This window comes from Numida meleagris, chromosome 7 (assembly GCF_002078875.1).
Source record: "Numida meleagris isolate 19003 breed g44 Domestic line chromosome 7, NumMel1.0, whole genome shotgun sequence".
Classification (NCBI taxonomy): Eukaryota; Metazoa; Chordata; class Aves; order Galliformes; family Numididae; genus Numida; species Numida meleagris.
The window spans coordinates 14,399,941-14,425,792 of record NC_034415.1 but is presented as its reverse complement, the minus strand read 5'-3'; the positions used below and the strand labels follow the sequence as shown (position 1 = coordinate 14,425,792).

Sequence of the window (25,852 nt, the reverse complement as noted above, 5' to 3'; positions counted from 1 at the left end):
ACTGTATAAAGGATAGGAAGTTGCATGGAAACAATGAATGGAAGTACACTTTTTTTTTTTTTAATCAGACAATGACAGGAAGCATTTGGCTTGGTTTACATTAGAGCTCCATATTGGAGCCAAAAGGGGGAAAAAAAAAAAAAAAAAGAAAAACACATATAAAGACTAAATGCCTGCTTAGAGCAAAAACAGGTTTCAAAACCATTATATTTTTTAAAAAATTCGTATAGAAACTCCTCAAACCACCTTACTCACACTGCTATTGTTATTGTATTCCTGAAAATGAGTAAATTAAACATAATAGAGAAATTCCAGACTTTATAAAGTCAGTTTCAAGACAAAGAATCTTACTTTCACGATCAGCCACACAGGAATTCATGAATCATCAGATACCATGCTCAAACACACAAGAAAACCTAGATCAGACCTCAGCGGTTTCTGCTTACCCAAGAAAACAAGTCTTATGAGTCTCTCTTTCTCAGCAAAAACTTACCTATTTAAATGGCAAGGGTAGCAAGGCCCTACAGAGAGATCTGGACAGGCTGGATCTCTGGGCTGAAGCCAATGGGATGAGGTTCAACAAGACCAAGTGCCAGGTCCTGCACTTTGGCCACAACAACCCCAGGCAATGCTACAGGCTTGGGGCAGAGTGGCTGGAAGGTTGTGTGGAGGAAACAGACCTGGGAGTACTGGTCGATGCTTGGCTGAGCATGAGTCAGCAGTGTGCCCAGGTGGCCAAGAAGGTCGATAGCATCCTGGCTTGTATCAGAAATAGTGCTGCCAGTAGGAGTAGGGAAGTCATTGTCCCTCTGTACTCAGCCCTGGTGAGGCCCCACCTCGAGTACTGTGTCCAGTTTTGGGCCCCTCACTGCAAGAAAGACATTGAGGCCCTGGAGCGTGTTCAGAAGAGGGCGACGAAGCTGGTGAGGGGTCTGGAGCACAGGCCTTATGAGGAGCAGCTGAGGGAGCTGGGATTGTTCAGTCTGGAGAAGAGGAGGCTCAGGGGAGACCTTATTGCTCTCTATAACTACCTGAAGGGAGGTTGTCGTGAGCTGGGGGTCAGACTCTTCTCTCTTGTAACCAGTGACAAGATGAGGGGGAATGGCCTCAAGTTTGCACCAGGGAAGATTCAGGCTGGACATTAGGAAATACTACTTTTCTGAAAGAGTGGTCAGGCACTGGAATGGGCTGCCCAGGGAGGTGGTTGGGTCACTGTCCCTGGAGGTGTTCAAGAAACGTTTAGATATAGTGTTGAGAGACATGGTTTAGTGGGGTTATTGGTGGTAGATGGATGGTTGGACTGGATGATCTTGTAGGTCTTTTCCAACCTAGCTAATTCTATGATTCTATACATACTTCAGTTCTTTGTATGCTCTTGAAAACACCGATACAAGTTCTAATGATTTTCAAACCAAGACAGAAATACTGAATTATGCAAGAAACTGACAATAAAATTCAAGCCATTACCACGGGCTGTGGTCTTACTTTGATACTAAATCATGAAGAAGAGCAGAGAAATTCCTCTCTGTGATGAACCAGTGACCTACATAATTTGATATCTCTTTGCAGGTAGCTTCGATAGGTAGAGACAAAGGTATCAAAATACATAATAATAGTAAGATTATAGAACAGTATTCACTTGCTATGAAGGTGAGGAAGGATTTCAGTTTGTTTGTTTTGTTTTCTTCTTTAAATTCTGATCAGAATGACTTCAAAAATCTTGTGATAGTTTTTCAGAAACCCAAGTAGTCACACACTTCATTCCTATCAGCTTCAATTCAGAACTACATATGCAGCTTTTCCTTTGCCCAAAAAGGCATGGCACTATATCGGTTGTCTAAGGGGCAATACCATGCACTAAAAGGAGTTTATTATGTCTAAAGCCTTATCTGATGGCTGATGAGAGCTATCTCAAGGATATCAGGAAAGATTAAAGAAGGGCCTCAGAAACAGCAAAAGCCAAAGGGAAGGAAAAAAAAAATAAAAAAAACCACACAGGCTTGGGGGAAGACTGCTCCATAACTTAGAGCACCAGCCCTTTTCTAATTAAAAATAACAAGATTGTGAGTTCAGTTGAAGGCTGAATTCCTACAGCTGACCCTTAAAGGATGTGTTCAGTATCACTAAATGTCTCACTGCACAAACCTTGAAAACTGATCCATGTCATGAGCTTAAGGAAAACAAATCCTCCTCTCCTCAAAACACTTTAAGTATCTTTCTCCTATTGGAGGGGAAATATAAAAAGCACAAGAGCAACTGTACTCTTCCTCAGCTCAACCTCTGTGTTAGGATCAGCAAATAAATCAGTTATGGAATACGCTCTGCTACACTTTTTAGATTTGGACAATTGATTTCATTTTCCAGCTTGTTTTTAATTAGGAAGGACTCTGTACCTAGAATTGTTCAAGGATCTGTGCCTGAAGAGGAGGATACAACAGCGCTGAGGAAAAACTTAGAGCAAAGAAAAATATATGCAGACACATTCTAGAAATATGGTGAACAACAGACCTAACTTAGGCACTTGGAAACATTTATCTTGTTTCCACATATGTCAGTTTTTCCTCAAAAATCTCTCCCATTGTGACATTTTTGTTTGAAATAATTAAAAAACTCTTATTACCTTAGCTTTCAAGCTTCTTGGTAAAGGCACACATTGTACCATAAATCCCACATACACCCAATTATCTTAAGCTAAATAGTAAACTTCTATGCTAACACAGTTCTGCGGGCATCTGACAATGTTTATAAAGAATAGTATCAGGTAACATCTTTGAAAGCTCTTTTTCCTCTTGTACTCCAAAGTCCACATGCTAGAATCTTTAAAATAGGACTTTAAATACTTATTACCAAAAGCAAAATTCAATTTCCTGCTGTGGGACAAGGTCAGATACAAAAAGATTTTAACCCTCAAGACAACCAAACCATTGCAAAAACAAAAAAGGAAGGCCTACTGAAACTTGCAGCTGCTTTTTCTGTTTAAAACAGAAGCACTATTAAAGCAGAGAATACAAACTGCCTTAAAGTTACCACGGCAATAGCTCTTACCCATGCTTCTGACCACTGCATGCTAATCTCCACAGTCATCATTTTTTCACCATGTGAGCACAAACTGTGTTGGCTGACTGCAGCCATGATGGCCCACACAGATCAGCAAAACCATGAAAACTCTTCAGGACAGCAAACAGCAGGGATTTGGCTTAGTATATTCAAAAGCACACAGAACAGCAAACTTCAGACATCCACTTAAAGGATGACCCTCACACAATTTTAGTAACAAAAAATAGGGCATGTGCTTGCATGTGCTGTACAGTTATTGTCATCTTCTATATCTACTTCTAATTTGTACTTGAAATTCGAAAATCTACTCTATTATATCTCTCCTCGAGGTGAAAAGTCAGAGGACAGGCACTAAAAAAACAACTGCCTGTGGAAATCCAGAAATTGCAACATTTCTTTGTGCCCAGGACATGGGATCCCTCACACCACGCATCCCATGGATAGGTGAGGGCAGAAGCACAGCAGCTTGGCTGCATAAGAGGGTGAAGCCAGAGGCCACGGCAGCAGCTGGGCACTGCAAACTGGAGCAGCGGCATGAGCTGAGCTTGGCTGGGAAGCACAGGCCCTGGCGCAGGACAGCTGGCTGGTGGGTGGCAAATGTTGTGCTTGGCATCCAGGTATAGATAAATGAGGAAGGTCCTGTGCCTCACGTACACAGGATGCTCCTCCATTTGCATAGGATGACAGGGACAGACTCAAATGAGCAAGTCACTCATGAGATGGGAGATCTGACAAACCTGTACATATACAGCGATCAGTAGAGGAAGGCAAAACCACTGAAACTTAACAGTACAGGTTTACAAGACATGATGAATCACTCAACATCTCACCATAGCCAAAACCAGCATGTCTCATTCCCTCCATCTCTTCTTCCCACCAACACTTCCCAGCTACCTTATGCCCATTTTGATGCTCAGACCCACTTTCCCCAGGAGCTGATTCAACTCACTGATATTAAAGGAAGCTAACCCAGCAATAAAGAGACTAAGCAGGTTTCCGTTGGGTTGTAGTGCACTGAACAGCAGGGAGGAAGGCTTGAGGAGTACATGGGCTGGCTCCCATTGAGGGCAGATGGCTGGCCTGCAACCCTGGGCCACGTGCAGCAAGGCCTGTCCCCTCTGGGCAGCAGGCAGCCAAGCCAATATACTTGGAGGCACCCACAAAACCACAGACTGAGTGCAAAAAAGACCTTCCTAGAAAGAGATATTGTTTATTTTACAAGATCTGCTGACTGGGCAAATACATTTTCCTCCCAGTCCATGATCAGCACAAGCAACACACAACACCACTTCCAGAAGCCCCCATGCATTTTCACTTTGCAGTTTTGACTAAAGCATTTCAAATGAGAATACAGTTAACCACAGCTTAGCACATGCCTTGATTACTAAACAGGCTTCATGCAAAGGATAGGTAAGGTATAGAATATATATTCTCCAAAGCTATAACATTAATATTTTGATTAAATTATAGTGGAAATGACAGCAGTCAAACTTAAGTCATATAAGGGTGTTTGTTCCACTTTTAAAAAGCACACAGGAGACTTTTGGTTTTGAGCATGAAAGCTTTTCCTGAAGTGATGTTTTGCACTTTCCTCAGCATTACAAAACTCACCCTTTGCGACAGCAGAATGCTGCAGCCATGACCCAAGGCTGCTATGGCTTCCCTACCCAGCCTTCCTGCGAGCCCACTGTTAGTGTCTCAGACAGACAGCAAGGCTGGGGTTGCCGCCTCCTTCAGTGGTAACCACAACGCCTTTCAGCATGTCCCTCTCTTCCTCCTCATTTCCTGCCTTAAGCTCCTGGAAACAGCTTGCAGTTACATTGCAAAGATCATATTAGATGTAACAGTAATAGACCAGAAGTGGGAATGGTTTTAGTCTTTTAGTAAATGAATATTTTGTAACTTCAGTCATTTACATATTTTGGATCCTGTGGCGGTAATGATGCTATAAAATTACTTACTCCTCTTGAAGTAACCAAACACACTATATTCAAATGATAATTGTTTGAGGAGACTGAAGGCAACCTCAGATCCCTTCATCCTATCAGCCTCTAGACGAAGCTGGTTCTACCTGCAGCTTTCAGGGTGCCAGGAAGAGGGCAAGTTCTATTAAAAATAAGCTAAAAATGAGGATCAAGCAGCTACAATCACTGTCCTGATTGAAAAGAACGTGAGTTAACCCTGTTTGGTTCACAGATTTTAATAATCACCACATTACTATCACAGAAGTTTTAATATGACAAAATGCATGATTTTGAGATGATACAGATTTGAAAACTACTGCACATCTCTGTAACTGCACTTCACCTGCATCTCAGCGTCTGCATACCTTCTGTCTGACGGCCTGTAGGATCATGCCAAAGTGACCACCAGCTGCCATGTACTGGCAGCACAGACACCAGCCTGCAGCACGCAGAGGCAGTCAGTCACAACCAGCATACGCAGACCAGAATGTCTCAATCATCAGCACAGAATTAGAATGACAAAAGTCACATCCATTTCCACTCCTCGTTTTTACAGCGCAAGACGATTTGATACAGTTTGCCTGGTATAGTATCTAAGCGCACATTTTTTATCTGACATTCTGCTGCTGCTTCTATAAAACTGTCAATATTCAGACAATTAAATAAATAGATCTGCTCTTAAAGCCAACTGGTTTTGGATCACAGCTAGGTAAAGTAGAAACTGTTTTTGTTTTTTCCTTCCAAAAGGGGAAGAAGCTGAACCTTGTCCTCTAATAAGTCTGACTCAACAGGATGAGTGAAATACAAGTGCAAAGGTCAAGTGGCCTTAGAAATCCCTCTTCTGATCCTCCACACAAAGGGACTGGCAGAAGCCACAGCAGTAATACCTGAACATTAACAAGCTCAGTGCTTGCACCACACTCTGACAACAGGCTCTGTGTAAAATGTGATGTTACATATTAAACACAGTTCCTAAGCTAATACTCAAGTGTGAAAAACAACCAACCCTCCACTAGTTCACAAGCCATTTCACTAGAATTCAGCATTGTCATAATTACAGTGAAGTTATCTTAAAACAAGATGCTCTGAACCAAAAATGCCAGGTCAATCTATAAGACTACAAGATGAGTAGTTTCTTTCAGTGATTTGAGGATCAGAAACTTCTGAAACATTTCATCCCCACAAAACAAATGCAGGTTTTCTAAATACTTAACTATCACTATAAAGGCAACTTTGCATTTAAGACAAATGGTTTGCACTAGACATAACCACAGCCATATTTTTCCCTTTTATAATCTGTTAACATTATTACCATTAATTTATAAGGCAAAAGAAATTTAGCAGTTCAAAGAGTGAACATGTCCTTAAGCAAATAACTCAGCAGCTCTTAAATGACAGCTCAAATTAACTCTATTTACCTAACACGGCATGTTCTCTTTGAATGCTTTACGTGAAAAACACCACTTAACAGTTAACCACATCTAACTAAAAAAAAAACAACAACAAAAAACCACAACCAAAAAATAGGCATAATAGAAGGGAAACTGAAGACGGTGAAAATGGGAGTATGTAGCCATGTAACTCCCATCCAGAGTGCTGCAGTAGCTTGCAAGTCACATGCCCTGCCTGGTCTTCTATTCCCTTGAATATAACAGCACAGCCACAAAATACAAATCCACAACAAATGGGAAGCAACATACTCACTAACTCCACTGAAATTAAAATCTCAGTCTGATTTAAGGAAAATCTGAACTGGGAAGTTATTCCTTAACAGTTGCCAGGAGGACAAGGAGGTGCACCATTCCTCCTCTTCCAAACTTCTCCCTTCTTTTCTCCCCTCTCAAATCGTCTATTTGCTTCCTTGACTAACTACAATAAAAGTTAATGAGCGCAAATTTATTGGTTCATACCATCTTTTACACCCTGCTGCATGTTCAAGATCACCTCTGCCACTCTTTGTTTTCTACTTTTTTTTGTGATAATCTCTTTGGGGCAGGCATCACTTGGACATTAGCAAAAGGATATCCATTTTCTCTCTTGATTTGCGAGCATCCAAGCACAGCTATTCCTATCTGCATAAACATCATGTGCCACCAGGTCATGACAAAGTCCACACTGCAGGAAGACAACAAGTGTGACATGTCTTAACAGACAAGCATTATCTCATTCGACCAGAGGCTACTGTGTGTCCAACTGAAGTATAAACTACCACCATGAACATCATACGAAACCAATTATAGGATTTAAAGAATAAAAAATGATGATATGCACCAAAAAATGCTTAGAAAGCATCTTGAAGCTTACTGCAGCATTCAACTCAAGAAATGTCTGTCTTAAGGATTCTCTCTCCATTTTAATACTGAGTTTCAGGCCCCTTGTTAGGCCTAGCACAGTAGAACTCAGACAGAAAGCTATGAGCAGTATTACAATAGTAAAAATATTTTTTTTTCTTAAAACAAGTTATCTGCAATTTAATCTTCACCATACACTTTTTAATTAAAAGCTAATTTGGAGCTTGTGTGAGAATTTCAATATTTCCCCATTCTGAACCGTGACATTCCATGGGGGTTTTGTTTTTCTTTTTTTTTTAATGAGAAGTCCTTCTTTAGGGTAGTTTGACTTTATTTTGATAGAGCATACAAACAGCTGAAGGTCAGTACCCAGTTGTGCTCATTATCTTATTATATAGCCTAATGCTGTAATGTGTTTTCTTCCGGGATGTGATAATTAGCTTTGTGTTCTTTTGTTTTCCCACAGAAACGTGGAGATACCGGAATCTTTCAAGGAAACAGTGAATCATTTTGGAAGGCTGTGTGCAGTAAGAGTTGAAGTTACAACCTTTCCTAGATCTTAGAATTTAATGGCCCCAGCTTCACAAAGGAAATCTGCTCTCTTGGATCCCTGCTTTTAGGAAAACAACTCCAAGAGAACGATACCAATAAATAGGAATTTTCTGCTGAGGATCATCTCAACATACACACTCAGAAAATGAAAATTCATTCTAAATAAGCCACAAAATCCACAGAACGACCACGTGTTTTCCTTTCCACAGAGGATTAAAATAATGGCAGTATCCTTGCAGCTTAATCAAGTTAGGGCCAGCAAGTATGCGTACTGTAACTCAGCCAAGTGCTGAAATCATTACCTTAAACCCAGCATATACACTGAACACTTTAGCAGCACATACTGCCTTCAACTCCCATTGAAATCTGTGGATCCTTGTGGGGATGCTGGGGTTTTTATTATCTCACAAGGTCAAGCTCTTAGTCCTTAATCAGGCAAGAATCCAGATGAGGTCTATGGGAGATTTGCCAGAGAAAAGATTAAATGGAGAGTGAGAAAGGATGACTCTAAACAACTTGGGAGCAGATCTTTATACAGAACAGAGAGCACACATATTGTATGCCTGATTCATAGGGAGTAATCTGGCTCACCCAGATGGCAGCCACATGCAAAAAGATTTGGCCATACATATCCTACACTTGAGTCTCTCATTCGTTGATGAGAAAAAGCAACATCATTGGATGAGCACGGTTTTCATCATCTAAAACCTAAATTTTGATGGAGTGAGTGAACTTTCCCAGTGCTGAGATTTAAAAAAAAAATAATCAATAAAATAATCATAAAAGAGTTCAACTGTAAAATAAAACACTAATTGGCCTGCCTGACGTTCTTCTCTGCCCTCCACTAGAAATTAAATAAACCCTACAGCAAAACAAAATCATTCTCAATGAGCAAGTAATTTTCTTCAGTTGAGAAATCTCTCTCGAGATACCACTGGCTGTATCATCCAGGTCTCTTAAGCAAATCTCTAACGTCTCTTTCCTTTTCCCTTGTGGTAACGTTTTGTTTAAGGAGTTTCTTACCAAACGCCACCACTTACATATCTTCTTCTACCTAGGAAAGAAACTCAAGTCCTGCTTCTTGAACCTCCTTCTTCATTTCCAAAATACAAAAAGATTTGATTTTGCTCTCATCAGTCCTTCCTTTATTAAGCACATGTCCACTCTGTGCATATTAGGCACATGTACAGAGCTCTGTGCTCTGTACACTTCTGACAAGGACCTTTAGAGAAACACAGAGATTTGGTTCTGCAAGAGTTAATAGCACATTTTGTTAATGCACCAACCAGCTGCTTGTTAACTGTAACCAAAAAGAGCATGCACATCGGCAGTTCACTGTTAAACGCATTTGAAAAACTATTAATAAAGCTGAAAATAATTTGAGCCCAGGACACAAGTACAGCAAATACTTCCAGGCCGGCATCAGATACAAAAGAACTAAGATGTCCTCTGTATGAAATCACAACGGCTCTTCACCTCATCTAATCTTACTGGCTTTTACTTTGTATGTTGTTGTCATCTTTAAAAAGGGAAACTGGGGAAAGGATGCCCAACATTAACAGTCTGTATAAGACACATAGTGGAATGTCACCACTGCCTGAAAAAATCTCAGAACCTCAGAGCTGACTCAAGTTTCACAAAAACTTAAATGTTCACATGCACATATGTAACAGTATCGTGTCACAGAAGAGTAGGGGTTGGAAAGGACCTCTGGAGATCACCTAGTCCAACCCCCTGCTATAGCAGGTTCCCTTCTGAGACCCCACAGGTACTGAAATCCAACTCACTCTAAGGTAAGAGTTCAACACGTGCCTCACCGCTTGCCTGAAGAAGTTCCAGAGCTCCCTCGGCACTGCCAGTTGTGGGGGGCCACAAAGGGGATCCCAGGGATAGTGGGGATTGCCAGCTCAGTCATCTTTTCCAGCAGCAAAACCTCCAGATGCTTCCAGAACAGACAAACACCACAAAGACACAGGTACACTGCATTCTGTCACACCGGCCACAGAATAATAGCTAGCTCTAAAGGAGTAAGGATGCTTACGCTGCAGGCTCACAGAAACTTTCCTGCCATGTTACTTCCTTGGAACTAGATACTAGAGTCTTTTCCCTTTCAACAAGGCACACAACAGCCCTACATATGGTGCGAGTAACGAGAAATTTTACAGTTAAACTTTCAAAGTGACTTGGCACCACGACATTAACTTACATTTTCAAGTACAATCAGCAAAGTACAGCATTATTTGGAAAACAGTCACTATCCTGGAACTTACTAGATGTAAAATAACTTTGCAGTGGAGTCAGCAGGCTGTGGGGCCTCACACATGCTTTGTATGCTTTGAAACAGTCCCCAAGAAAGGGTTTCAAACAAAATGAGCGATATATCTTCCCGCCAGACACAAGACGCACATAAAAGCTGTCACTGAGTAAGCACATGGTGGTGGCAGTTTGTACCATAACATTTGTTTTGCTGGAATTGGTAAGAGTCCGAAGGTGACCCTCGCTATGTGTCTCATGTACCCAGATTATTATTTTTAAATTATTACTATTATTTTTTTAGAAAAAAGTAACATTTAAACAACTCATCTCAATGGATCCATAAGCAGCATTAGTTTTTACTTTGAAGAACCAACAAGAGCTTGTGACCATCTGTCTAAGTCGACAGAAGTTGGAAATTAAATAAAAGGTAATTTAATACGAACACAAGTGAAGAAAGGATCCAACACAAGACATGGTGAAGTCACTGCACGTCTTCTCACAGTGTTCAGCAGGACTGAGTAGAACTTAGCTGTTTGAGACTTTCACTTGCTAACACTGCAGCACAACACACTGAGTTTGAAGGACTCCAGCTCAGAGTTCTGACAAGGACTGCCGCTTTTCAATAATTTAGCGATTTTAAAAGGAAAAGCATGCCAATGTCAAAGCTATTGGTGGTACAATGGTGCATTTCCTTTCCATAATGCATCATATTCCATTGTTGGAAACTATATTAAGTTGGCTAATACTTCTTCCAGATGCAGTTACATTGGTTATACGAATTTTAAAAAAACATGTCAGTTTTACTTGTACTTTTAGGGCAGGTAGTGTAGCTATGCCAGCTATATCCTTTTGTTGCCACTTGCTCCATTTTTGACAGGGAATGTTATACTTGAGGGTTGATGTCTAACTACCACCAGGTGAACCACAGATCAACAGACACTTAAAAGACTTCAACAAAACTTTGATACCACACTTCTGTAAGAGGAAATTCAGTTTTGATCTAGTACAAACATGGGCTGCTATAGAAAAGGGAGGCCCCCCTGCCCTGGCCACCCACTGTCAAGGGTGCTCCTATGTTTGCGCTAGCAATCATGATAGTGCAGGGAAAACAAACCACTCTTCTGGGACTTCAAAAGCTCTCACATGAGCAATGGGAGCCAGGCTGAAACTTGTTCTTCCTATCAGTGGTCCAGTGGTAAAACTTACATCCACTTTCATGAAGTTAAGACCCATTATTTTATTGAAATTTCATAAGATTCATGGTGATTTTCTGCTCATACAGTCCACAGGCAATCTTAACATTACATCACTGCAAGAGAGATTACCTGGTCAAGTGTAAGCTCAACTGCATAACTGCTTGGAAAAAAAAGATACATATCCCTGCCAATCAACTGAGGAGCGATATCAATATTTTCTAATGGGACACCAATGACTTCGGGATACAAATGACCAAAGAAAGAGTAATCACAATACGTGATTTCAGCAAGGTCAATACAGACCAAACTCATAGTAAGAGAAAAGCAAGGCAGCCCAGTTCAGTAGTCCCACTGCTGTCAGCCCTACTACCAGCATCACAAGGTTGGCTGGAAAAGAACAAAGCTCTTCTTGTACACAAATTACCTTTTCTTTGGATAATAAAGTTACAGTAACAAAACAAACTCAGAAATAAAGCATGAAATTGTATTCTCATTTAGCAGTTCTTTAACTGCACTTAGTTCCAAAAGTAATGCCTCCTATTTGTAGCCATGGAAACTACAACAAATACAAAGAGCATAATAACAATATTTGATAGAGAAAATTCTCAGCTACAAAACACTTTTCCAACACATACACCACTATTAGTTATGCATCTTCACCAGCAATGAACAAATTCTGCATGCTGCACTCATAAAAAAAGCTCATAAAATCATTCAGCAAGCAGCAATGAATGTCAATGGGTGCCATTTTTTCTGCAGGGAGGAATCCAGTGACACACCTTTGCTTCATCTACACTGAAGATGACAGAGTGCCGCTCTGCTGCCATCTGTCACACGGCAACAAACTGTAATGGAATACTGGTGGAAAGGTTCAGCTTCTATTGCCGGATGGTGGTGGTACGTCTCTGACTTCGTGGGCCAACATAATAAAATAGTAGGTATTACTTTCAGAGCAACCCTTATACAATCAGTAACAGTTTAGTTAACCACCTAAGACAGCTGACTACAGTGTTCATTCACCATAAATGCAAAGAGAGACCATACATAATCCACAAATACATAACTAAACTGTTGTATAAATAAGAGTTTCTATTAAAAACATCCAGGTTAGCTACATTATTGCATTTAAACATTATTTAAGATTATCCAGGAGATTAGAAGGATGGTTGTTTAAAAAGTCTGTACCAGTTGCTGTATGTATATATCAGGGGTTTTACAAAGGCATCAAATACCAATTAGTGTTGGGATCACACTAAATAAGAAAACAGACATCTTGGATACAGACAGATACAGGCAGGTACTAGACACAGGAGGAAGAACATACTCCAAGGAAGAGAGAAACAGGGCATAGCACACATTGCAGTCATAGTGTCCCACTGAAAGGAAGTAATTATGTGAGTCACCTCACTTGCACTACAGCCCTTGCACAGCAGGTTTCTACTAAATCTCTCTAATTGTACTAGTGATGCACAGCACAGAGAATCTAACTAGAAGTTGATAAGGAGAAAGAGTCAACAAACCTATGCATCACAAATAGAGGAAGAATATCAAAGGACTTCTGACCAGGACAGCAGTGTTCTTACCGCTTCAGGACACAAACTCTAGGATTAACTCTATCAAGGAAGATGACGACCTGTGCTACACTGCTCTAAACTTTCTGCCGTAACATTGTCCTAGAGTCATAATGTCATATGACCATACCTGTAGCAGACACCTACTGGCTGGTTTAGAACAAGATTAAAGGGCAGAAGATGTAGCAACTGTGCAGGAAACTATGATGTGAACACAGTCTTTCCTGTTGCAGTAGCTCATAGCCCATAAAGGAGTAATCTGAATCCCTAGAGAAGTATTCCAGCAAGGAACCCCACCAAGGAGCACAGGGATGTCAACATACAGGCTGGCATCAAGGAGTAATAGAGGAAAAAAAAATCACATCCTTTCTACTGGATTGGAATGTCTCCACTTTCAAAAAGTAAGTGAAAGCAATTGGAACAGGGAAAGAAGGTAGGTACCAGAACTGGAGTGACTGAATTAATTCAGTCAGCTACATCAAAACAAAGTGTTTTATCTATTGTGCTGACAAATCCAGTCCACTAGGCCAAAAAGTATTGATTCATTGTTCAAAAAATGCTCCCTTATGAAACCAGATTTCATTCTACTTTTTCACTGAACAATTTCATCAAATCATAGACATACATAAGCACTTGACCTATAAAACCATCTCGAGTGCGTTATTATTTCTCTAGAGAGAGGGAAACTACATTCTGGGACTCCTTGAGGCCAGAAAAAAAAAAAAAAAAAAAGAAGATTTGTTAGCAATCTCTTTACCTAAAATCTCAGACAGCTTTTGGCTGAATACTTTTATACTGTCATTCTATGATGCTGAAACAAACAGAAAAATTAGCTGGTTAGAGGGTTTTTTTCCAGCATATAGGAAGATTTTAACAACACCATTAAGCAGCTCAATGCTCAGAACAGTTTCATTAGAATTCTTTTCTCCTGAATCATATAAATAAAATTGAAGCTCAGCCTGGTATTCATAAGTCCTGACTTATTCACAGGCTTCTTGCTGCAAATGTAGCTTTGAGATGCTGTTAATGTAATAAGACCAAGACATCAGTAACTTTCATTTTTAAAACAATTTTACTTGAAATCTGCCATTGCAGACCGCCTTAAACATCATTTTACTTTGTGCTTGAAACCACTTAAAAAGATCTAGCTTTGCTAATTTAAAAAAAAGATTTCTAGAAAATTTACCAGCAACAGACAACAGGGTGTTTTTCAGAGCAGCTTTTATTTTTTTCTGGTACCAATATGAAACATTCCTTACTCCGAGTATTTCAGTAATTTGGTTGGGTTTTTTGCTGTTTGTTATTTTAGTTTTGTTTTTGCCTGTTATAGAAAGTATTACTTAAGTCATCTAGCTAGCCTTCTAACAAGAGACACTTGAAAAGCATTTACTTAGGTGTTATAGCTTAAGCAATTGTAATCTTTTCCTTAAAAATAATTCTTTGGAAAATCCTTCTTATGATGTATATTTTAGCTCTCTTTCTTCCATCTATGATGATACACCTTATCAGAGAGACCAAGCATTAGCACTGAGAGAAGGAAAGCACAGTGTGGCCACAAGCACTACTTCAGGAAGAAAAACAACTACTACCGGCCTAGCTCCAGAAAGCAGCTGAGACAAGTAATATCTGAGGAAATCTCTAAAGAACTTTCTTGCCATTTTTCTCAAATACTTATTACTTTTTCAGCTTGAAGGTGAAAATATCCCATCGAACAACTACTAACAGCTTTGAATTCATTAGTGCTATGAAAGGAAATTTTGTTCCTGATCTAGCACTTCAAAGCTGAAAATGTGGAAAACTAGCAACCTTTTACAGAATATGTAGTTAACAAATCACCTCCAAAGATAGTGTGCCTTCACATGAGAAACTGAAGCCACTTATTGAATTTCTAACATGTAACTCAAACTATGCATGAATGTAATGTGGTCCTACCTGCTGTTGCAAGCTTTTCTCTAATGGTGCAAGAGTCACATTTCACCTGAAAATCCTTTTTGCCTTCAGCAAAGTAAGAGCGGTCTCACATTTCCCCCATCCACTTGATTTAAGTGTGACTGATTCTACTTCCCATAAAAATGATTTATTCTCTTTTTAAATAAGAGTTGGAATGGCAGAAGAAGAAGAAAGAAAAAAGCAGCAGCTCAAAAAGTAAAGACACTCCTCAGAACATTATAACTGATGTATGGCTTGCCAAAACTTCAACCAGCTTGCTCCTTATCTGAGATCAGAGAGAACTTTTGTAGTTCAGCATCCATTAGTCTAAACACAAGCAAGAAAGGCAAAAATTTTGACATAACTTAAAATAAAGCCTTTGTGATTTTCGTGTCTCCAAAAAAGGGCATGGGGATGTTTTGAAGAATTAATAAGATAACTGCAGTTAGGACCAATGCAATCCAAGCACTTGAAAGCTATGATGTTAGTTCTTCCAACAGTCCTGCGTGGAAGAAGACGGGACAGAACGCAACTGTTTTATGTATCAAGAGACCAAGACCAGGAGATGAAATAACTCATTGCAAGATCCCAGAGAAAGTCACTAATCCAAATATAAGCCTTTCATCTTCAGTCAAGAGCCAGGGCTTGCAGATGACTTGTATGTCTTTAATCCACCTGTGGCCACCAGAACTTGGGGCTGCACAAGAATCACGATGCAGCCAGCAGCACAGCAAATGGAGACCCTGCCCACAACCAAGCATGGGCCGCAGCCGGAGGGAATTGCTCCAGTCACCTACAGTTCACTCCATGCCTCGCCCTCTCCTGAGGGTCCTGCAGACACAGGCATTTCCATTTAGTCACCACGAGGGATGAACACGTGCACACCAAATCACACAGGGCAGCTGCATGCTGGCTACATGAAAAGCACACGTCAGTCCTAGGGCAGGAGAAGGCTCCACCTCAGCCCTCAGCCAGGGCCCAGGCAAGCACTGCCCTGAACAATGCAGGGTAGGGCCATTAACCAAGGCACCAAGCAAGCCAAAAAGTGCTGATACATCTCTGCTGGCTAATCATGTTCCCACAGCTTCAGCAGAGAAACCTGGAGCGAGCCATACAGCATCCACATCGTGACATCCTTTGCTATCCACCCTATGAGAAACTGCATGAAACCTCACTCATTCAACCTCAGAGGGCAAGCAGGCAGCCTGCACATCAAAAGTACCTGACATCTACAGCAGGGCCATGGAGAGGGCATAGAAAGGCAGCCGAGACCGCAGGGTATTGTGGCAGAAGAGGAATAGATAAAGAGATCCTACCAAAACTCAATGCAGGGCACGTACATCCCCTCGCCTCAGTCACATCTGCCTGCTGCCCGGAAGCCATAAATTCAGTGAGCAGTTGTCTGTTCTGTGCTGCTTAAGTCACAGCTTCTTTGGAGACAGTAAAGCTGTTTCAAAATCATGTCAACGTAAATAAAAGCAAAGCAGAGCTCCCATAAGAAACTACAAACTTTTGGGGGAGTTGGACACAACATCCCAGCCTATGCATGTCAAGATGCTAACATGTGACAAGAAGCGAAGATAAGCACAAAAATCAATTATTCATCTGCTCGTGGCAGTAGGTGTTAAACAAAAACTAATAAATAATAACAAACACACAGGGAGAAGGAGCAGGGAACAGACAACAAACAAGTACTGTTCCAGAGTAAAGTAAAACTTGCTGAAGACACAAAGAGCAACAAACCTCAAAGATGTTTCCACAGCTTACTGCTGAATTGCTATGTGCTCCTCCATGCACTGCTTCCAACAATGAAGGAATAAATATATTCTCAGTCTTGTTCTTTCCATCTCTGACAGTTAAAATCCCTTTTTTATTAAATGCCTATTAGTAAGTCCCACAGCGTTGCAGTTGCCAAATAAGGAAACAATAGCTCCATCTTTCACAAAGTAAAACAAAAAAAAAAAAAAAAAAAAAGAAAAGCACGCTGTGCTTGAAGCAGTTGCACTTCACAAAATTATTAAAAACCTCTGCTTTTGTCACCTGGGGTCAAAATTTATCCTTGGTGAAATTCCATTGACTGAGAACAAGCTTACACCAAAGAGGAATCCAACCCAATGCCTCCAGGTAATGAAACATCGCACAACCTCTGTGCTAATTTTTTTTTCCTCACTTCAAATTCATCTCTCCTCTGACTTACAGCCTGAGGTATACATATTTTTAGTTAACTAATAAGCCCTTTTCACTTTATCATAGAGATTAAGGGGTTGTGTTATTTTTAAGACAAATGACAAATGGAGAAGCTGAAACAGCATTAACGAGGGCTTATGGCAGAGGAAAGGATATTTAAAGACCAACAAGCAAAATCCCAAATCCCAATTCCCTTCAGAAAATAGAAGAATTATTTTTAGTGTAGTATTTATAAAATTATTATGTGATGCTTACAACTTGTTAAAGACTAGTTTCTCTTAAAAAAGACATAATTAATTAGCTTGGAAAGACAAGGATTAATTTCATTCAACATACTGCACCTTAAAATTTTCTGTATAACTGTTCTTCATCAGTTGCATACTATCCTCCAGAGATGCTCAGTAATGCTACCATTTGCCTGAATCCATATAATTCAAGTACTGCATAAAGGGCTTGATATTTCTTAGAATTCCTTTGGCATCATCCAGAGTCATTTTTAATCAAAGAATCAGACTTTCACATTCACTTGTAAATGCTCTGTTTCAGCAAAGCATTTAGACAGATGATCAGTTATTTTGCTGAATCAGGACCTACAACCCCTCTATGTGGGTGCATTGTTCTGAAATTCAATTGTTCATAGCTTCGGAGTCTTGCTGATCATGGAAAAATGCAGTCTGCTGAGTTCCAGCAATTCTGAGGCTGCAAAACAACTCTCTTCTGAAATATATAGCCTTTCTTTGTATCCAGACACTTCAAGTTCTCCAGAAATCTGTGTTTTGTTTTGTTTTTTTGAAGATAAAAATACTATTTAAGCTTAAGCCACACAGAAATGACACCAGATCTGATTCACTTGAGAGACTGACATATCACATTAAGAAACTAATGTACACAGGAGCAGATCACCAAACAGCAGAGCTGTTGGTGGTTCCTAATCAGCATTTCTCAGAACTGAGCGATGCACCCTCCTTAAAGGAGCACAGCTGCTCCCTTCTAGCCTGATACGAGGCATCCCAGCCCTTCCAGCCCCGCTGGCGCACAGCGTGGCAGCAGCACAGGTACAGTACAAGCCAGGTGGCATGCAAACCACCTGCTGCTCCTTCAGCTCCTCTCTGAGCATGCTCATCTTTAAATGCTCAGAGTCCAGCTTCCCTAGAAGACTTGCTCATCCAGACACTTAAGAGACAGAAACTACTGGTGGTGTTCCAAGGAAGGTAGAGGTTGGTTATAGTAATAATAAACTGAAGGAAGAGGGAGGTGGAGAGTAAAATCTTTATGCATTTGAAAGTCAAAACTAGTCTGCGCTCTACTTTAATTCTAATAATTTGAGAGTCAATCTCTGTTCTCATCCTCTAACCACAATTTAAACAAAACCCCCCCATATCTCTGGCAACAAATATTTTTAGGGAAAATAAAACCAGTACCTTACATCTGGAAAATATGCAGCAAACATTGTTTAGAAGGGAAGGAAATTTGTGTGACTTCCATTTTTTTTTCAATCATGTCCTTCACCTTAGAGTGGAAGGACTTTCTATTGTACTTTGAAGACTCCTATATTGCTTTCACAGTGCTCAAGGTCAAGGGAAATTCCTCTTAAAGGAAAAAAAGAAAAGACGCTGTGACAGGGCCTGCTTCTTCCTATTGTTACGCTTGTTAATATGGCACCCATCACCACCATACCTAGGGGGCACAGATTCAAGAGATCAGCATACAATTTCATTCATGCTCTGAACACAAGGTTGCTAACAAGAACAAGTACATGGACACACACACACAAAAAAAAGCGAGGGTAACAATATAGTAGAGAAGGAGGGAATAGAGCTGTTGAAAGAAAACCATAAAGACAGATGTAATATGAGAAGGAAAATCTGTAAGTTTTATATAATAGAGGATGGATAAATTCTTCAACATATACACACTTATAATTCAACTCCTACAGTCTCACCAGTGGCCTGACCATAATGGTGTCACAAGAAGAGACATATCTACAAGGTAAGCATAGGCAACACCAAATATCAGGTGGATCAAAGGAATGAGAACATAGCCACATGAGCAAATTTTGTTCCTATCAGACGCCATTGCTGCACTGCTTACTCCACAGCAGGGACAATTTGCACCACCCAAAGATCTAACTCAGACAGTGTAGATCCACAGTCTGCATCACTCTTCTGTTTTATTGTGAACAGCTAGGCAATATGTCAAGAAAGAAAAAAGAAGAGGTCCAAATTTTAAACAAATGCTTCCCACTCTCTTTGTAAAAGCTATATTGCTGAACGTCTGGCCCTCAGGCTCTAGGACAGGTACACGTTTCAGCTTCTAAGACTTTTTATCAAGACATCATGCACCCAACAGCACAAATTTGCTATTAAGTAAATGTTTCAGTCTTTGATCTAAGCTACATTAGGACTGCATATTTTTACTCCCAAGACTACAAAGCTAGACTCGCTTATGAGGTTACGCATGGCTGCAGCATGTGCAGTTCTAAGAGTCTAGGTGAAGTTCCTACTGCAGGTTGCCTGATCTTTGTTCAAGTGCACTTGAAAAAAACTCTAATTCCTTCAGATAGGCAGACAGTTTGCCAGCAATTCTCCTCACCATCCTGCTCTGGACTTTCCATTGGGAAGAAAAATCTCACAGAAATCCAGGTTTTCCTCGCAGTATTTTTCTGTACAACTGAAGCAGCAGAAATATGAGACTACAAGAAATCAGTGCACAGGCTGGAAGTAAAACAGATTCATATAAGCATTTAGATACACACATCTCAGAAGTAAGAGGAAATAGAGAAAAACATCCTTTGAATATTTTTATAAACCATTTCCAACACAAAAATCAGTGAAGTGTATTCCTTAATTGATTAGCATGAAGAACATGCAGTCTTGTAGCTCTGAATATGCATCTCTGCATCATGACATCTAGCTCAGTTTGTTGTTTTTTTTTAATATATATATTTAACACACAAATACTTGAAAATGCAAAATGAAAAGCAATAGATATTCTGTCTAGAAGAGTCACTGTATCTGAAAAGATAACAATGCTGAAAATATTAGAAAATGAGAAAAAAAATCTACAATAATAATACCAGTGGAAGACTAACAGAGGAGAGCAAACCTTTCTTTTATCAGCCTCACTACTTAAGAAACAAAGAGGAGACTGGAAAAAAGCTCCATATATAAAAATCAGCACCCCAGGGAGGTGGCATGCTGCCCCCTGCCTCCCCCAGGCTTCACCACAGGCATGCAGGGATTTTATTTATACTTCTCAGTTTTATTTATATTTCTTAGTTTTATTTGTACTATGGGAAGTACTAGTTTGTTAATTATTCAGGCTTGATACGGGACAGTTCTGTGCTCTGGTGATTAACAGCCAAGTCTATGGTACCCTGGCCATCACACTGACAACAGTCATTTGCCACCGCTTTTTCCACGCTTATGACTGAAACACATTGCTTGCTCCCATCCCTATTTCACTTATAACCACAAACTCCCTCATTTACTTCTGTGATTGTGAAGTTTAATTGTTTATATTAACAAGACTTGATGACTACTAACAGAAAAACATCGCAAAAGCTCTCTTTAAATAACCTTCACAGAGCTGTCTTCCTCAGTTGTAATGGCATTTGCTTGATCTCAGTCTCTCCTCCTCCTTCAGCACAATCCATCAGTTCCTTATTCCTTGTATCTTACTGTAATCATGATACATTTTAAATGACACTGATCTTTCTCATTAAGAATTTATTGCAAAAATACAAAGCATGGAACAAAACCAAAGCCCACTGAGCAGGCACAATCAGAAATCATGACAGCAGCACTCCCCCTATCCTCTCCCTAACCAACTGACCCCACTACTCCCTTCTTTTCTTCTCTTACTCCCATGCACATAGGGGGAAGGATCTCCAGAAGTGAACCAACTTGGAAGCTAGCACTGCTCAGGGCAGGGGCTGGACTGTACTTGCAGAGGTCAGGAGCACTCTATGGTCATTTTATGAATAAGCATCTAAACAGACCCATGGCAATTTTGATTTTGATATAGCTGCCAGTGGAGGAAAACACAGAACTTGGAAATAAAAGCAAAAAGAAACATAAAAGATTGCAAAAGAGAGAGACGCTAGGGTTTCTGTACACTGGATAATTTTCTCATGGTAGTATTGTATTTGATAGTACCTTTAAATTAGTGTTTTTAATTAAAGCTGGCATTAAGCAATCTCAACAATAAAATGGAACCGTGGTTGTTATGAACTAGAATGCAGTTTTTATTTTGTACACTGGTACTTTCCCTTAAAGTAGATTTTTCATGAACTGACAATGATTCAGAGTCACACTAAGTAATCTCTCCTGAGCCAAGATCAGCATTCATACCCTCAGCTCAGGCCACAGACACTCTGACACGCCCTGTATTGCTAAAAGTTCATCTGTAATGAATCTATTGCAAAACGTTAACATCATGTACTATTAAATAATCGAAGTTACTAATGTTGGATGGATGCCTTCAGGAGGTCAGGCCCAGAGAAAGTCCCACAAGGTTTGAGGGGTTGAAACAACATAAATTTCCATGCTGATGGTGAAAGGAAGCCAAATTGTAACATATTTAATTGCTCAGCCACATCTCTTCCAAAGCTGGTCATCTTTTCCACAGTGAGGACATCTCAGATTTAAGAAAGCCATCTGTCCACTGTCCACTTTTCCCACTACCTCATTTTGACTGACTATATATCCATTTGGCCGCTTCTCCAGCGATCCATACTGTATGCAAACTGGACACATAAGAGGCTTTCCCTTGTAACCACAGGAAGAACTCTGACAAACAAACATACTCAGAAGAATCACTTCAGCACTTGAAGAAACTTCAATATAATCTTGGTACTTGAAGTCTAGGGATCTTTCTCATTTATCTGTCAAAAGTTATTGCAACACACAGTTATAAAACCCCTGCTGAGGACGAGATGCACAGCAGGCACAATCTCCATAAACATCAGTGCATCTTCCTAGCCTATGAGATCTCCAATAACACCGGCAACTTTTAATTAAAAAGTCTTTATTATCACCACTGACAGTTAACTTTAAAACAGATTAGACACTCTGTCAGAAATGACATAGGTGAAGCTTGTCCCATAGGAGAAGAAAGATGGCTTCAGTGCTCTATTACAATACCTTCAGGCTTACTGGTCTGGAATTTTTAATTTCTTTCTATAAACTAAATAACCATAGTTTAATTATAGATTGGAGACCTTGAAGGAAGCACTAAGCTGGTATGTATGTTACTACTGCAGTTATTGAATGGTTTTAATTGGGAAGATAGCTGCATGAAAACGAATAGAAGCAGCATTTCTCACACCGTCACTCCAGCTGGCCTACATTTTTCCAGTGTTAAACCCTACTTTTGATCAATAATTCTGAATATATACAATAAGTTACACCAAATGCATGATTTATATAACACCACCTACCTGCAGCTGCAAAACACAAAATCATCAAAGCAAACACTGAAGTCACACAACTTGAAGACATTTTTGCAAACTCTGTCTTCTTAAATCAGCCCTTTCTGTAGCTCTTCATGTAGATTTACTTCCTTTGAAAATTGCGGTGTGCTTTGAAATCAGATCTTCCAGACTTCTAATTGCCTACAGAAAGAAGTTAAAAAACAATATAAATACAACTTACGAAAAGAAATGTTACTAGCTATTTAAAATTATCTCTCTTGTAATAAGAGAAATGTAATTCTCTCAAAGGAATATTGGAGGAGTGCAGTTCATATTGCCACAGTCTGGGCAGTGGTAGCCTAGTACTCTTTCCCCTCTGTACTTGAGCACTTCTTGGCAGTCATTGCTCTTCGATATCATGCGTTGTGCAAGTGGTGATCTTCTTGGAAGAGAAAACCCAGAGTTCCTTCTGTCAACTAATAACGAAGTCCTGCTGAAGCCTGGAAACAGCATTTAGCCTCAGACAAGTTTAACTATTCAGACTCCTTGGGACACTTAAATATTCATTTATTTATCTGCTGCTACCTTTATTATACCAAAAAGAAACGTTTCATGTGCGCCCTAGCTGGTTTATGGGTAACATGATAAATTTGATTGATTTCTCAGCATAATAAATTCTGAAATCTTTTCAAGTCTGGTTGACATTAAAATTTCCTTATATTTAAAGAGATTTCATGACTTGATGTACCAGGCCTTTAAAAAAAAACAAAAACCTTGAATGTTCTGAACAAATAAGTGACAATACAACGGATACTTGCAAACACTGGAAAACAGTAAAAACTTCTGATTAAATGCACACCACATATTTTTATGGGGAAACATATATAACACATACAACACCCTATTCCACTTTTTTTTTTTTTTTTTTAAATCTATCTCCAACAATCTAGATGTCTAGAATGAGACCGTGGGCCAAGTAGGTAGGAAATCAGAACGCTGATATCACCTCCAATCAAATAAAATCTCATATACTTTGCTTCCTTAACAGGTACCCTGGGCACCTTGCTTCTGCAGGATGGAAACACAGCATAAGGGAGAAGCTAGGTATCCATCAACAACACGGCCTCCACGCAGCCCACTCTCAAGCTCTGTGTTCCCTCATAGAAGCAGATTGATCTGCATTTAATAACAGTTTTTAGCACACAGTATTTCAGGTTGAAATTCCAGAACTGATACTCCCCACTGCATTGCTCCTCAACACGTCCCTACCAATGGCTTAGCAACGCTGTGCAGATAATAGCAATGAAGGAAGGAAACCCCTAGAGAAATGGTAACTCCTGTAATTCTACCAATTGGAGCTCATTCTGGGGAAAACAAGTTTACAGCAGACTCTGAAGAGAGACATTCATTCCTTTGCACGATGAAAAGATCTGTGTATCTTCAAGAAAAAAAATAAATCTGGAGAACGATGAACACACACAAGCAATGCTGGAGACCAAAAACAGCTCAAAACAGGAAAACCTCAGAAAATCATGGCTTCCTGGACAATTTACAGGGCTTGTAAAACTTACTCATCCTGAACCTACTAGAAGCAAGCTGTGAGTTCCCAGATACCTCTTGTTACACACGAACACATACACCAAGAATATAAGGTTACACAGCTAAACTCATCAATCCACAAGGGAAACTGAACTTTGCAGTAAATTAAGGCCAACCTTTATTAAAGGCAAATAAATTGTCGACTGGAGTGTTGGACAATCCTTTAAACACAGAAGCTTTGAACATGAAGATCCAAATCAAACAAGTTTAACGCCAAACTGGCAAGCTGTAAGGAATTTGTGGCAGATATTGAACATCATTGGGGAAGTCAAATATGGTCTGGAATCATTTGTTGCTACTTCCCTAGATAAAGAGAAACCTAAACGTACTCAGTGAGAGTATTTGGTTGTTAATTCAACTTTTAAATGCTGCCATAAAGACAAATGATAAACACAGCATATCAAAAGGCTTCTAGTTAGGTTGCCCTGTGTGGACTCAGTGATCCTTGCAGGTCCCTTCCAACTCAGGAAAGTCTATGACTCTATAAAAGATCATCATAACATGCTGACAGAGCAAATAGGCAATAAATGAGCATTCTGAAACTTGATGAAATGGTTACAGATCAGTAGTTCAACACTGAACAAAAGGGAAAACAAAAAGAGCAAATCGACTACATTCATTTAATAACACACTAAATAGGAACACATACGACATTACTTAGATAACTGCCATCAGAACAAACCTCACATTCTTCAGTGACACTCTTAGAAAGTATATATGAAATGGGAAGTACAGAGAAAGAAGCAGAGATAAAGCTCTGTTGCTAAGAACAGCTGAGCATCCCATTCTATAGTGACCATCTACCTAGGTATGTTAAAATGACAATTCTGATTTCATCTTTGATTCAGGACAGATTTAAAAGGGGGAGAGAACAGATACATACTTCCACCCTCAAATGAAAATGAAAATAATGATATTTTATCCCTGCTGAAACCCCCAAACAAAACAATTGTAACTCAGAGCTGACAGCAACAACCCAAAAGCCCTAAGCTTCTCTTTGATTCTGCCAGGTCAAAGGCTGAAATAATAGAAAATTAAATGAAAATTAGAAAGATCTTTCTGAAGAATGAGTTCATTTGCTTGAAAATAAGCATTCACAGAATTAAAAAAGAGGGAAAATTTCATCTCTTGAGAGACAATGTGAAAGGGTGACGAACTGACAGCAATTTTCATGAATTTAAGAACTCCCAGCTACACAGATGTCTGAAATAAAGCAAATTAAGTCAAGCACAGACAAGAATGTGACTAATAATTAACTTAAGAATAAACCTACCAAGCATGCAATCTGTCAGTATTTTGGAAAACCTGATCATCTGTCAACCTGTGACTAAGTCACAGGTCCTTAATTGCTATCTCAGCAGTTTCAGAGAGGGTACCTAAAAGGCACTACAGAAGAACAGGGGGCATCAGTTTGCCATGCACATTTTATGTCCATTTTTAACTGGAAGCAATGTGTGCTCACAGCCCACAAAAGCAGTGTGATCAGCAGGCCAAGAGAAGAGAACCTTCCCCTCTGCTCCAACACACCTGGAGGGCTACACTCAGCTTTGGGATCCCCAGCACAAGAAGGACATGGAGCTGTTGGAGCAGGTCCAGAGGAGGGCCATGAAGATGATCAGAGGACTGGAGCACCTGTCTAGTGAAGCCAGGCTGAGAGAGCCTGGAGAAGGCTCCACGGAGAACTTACAGCAAACAGTCATTCAGTACCTAAAAGGGACCTACAAGGAAGCTGGAGGAGGCTTTCTTATGAAGGCATATAGTGATACGACAAGGTGTAATGCCTTCAAACTGGAAGAGGGTAGATTTAAATTAGATATTCGGAAGAAATGCTTCTGAA

General features: G+C 39.9%; 1 protein-coding gene across 2 annotated transcripts in view; it reads right to left on the bottom strand.

Annotated features, from left to right (window-relative positions):
- Positions 1-25,852, bottom strand: part of TGFBR3 (transforming growth factor beta receptor 3) — a 117,773-nt gene that overhangs the window by 77,494 nt on the left and 14,427 nt on the right. For both annotated transcript variants that reach the window (XM_021404089.1, XM_021404088.1), the window contains exon 2: positions 22,444-22,617. In XM_021404089.1, the coding sequence (XP_021259764.1) occupies positions 22,444-22,504 (61 nt within the window). In that variant the 5' untranslated portion in view covers positions 22,505-22,617. The remainder of the gene's footprint in view (positions 1-22,443; positions 22,618-25,852) is intronic.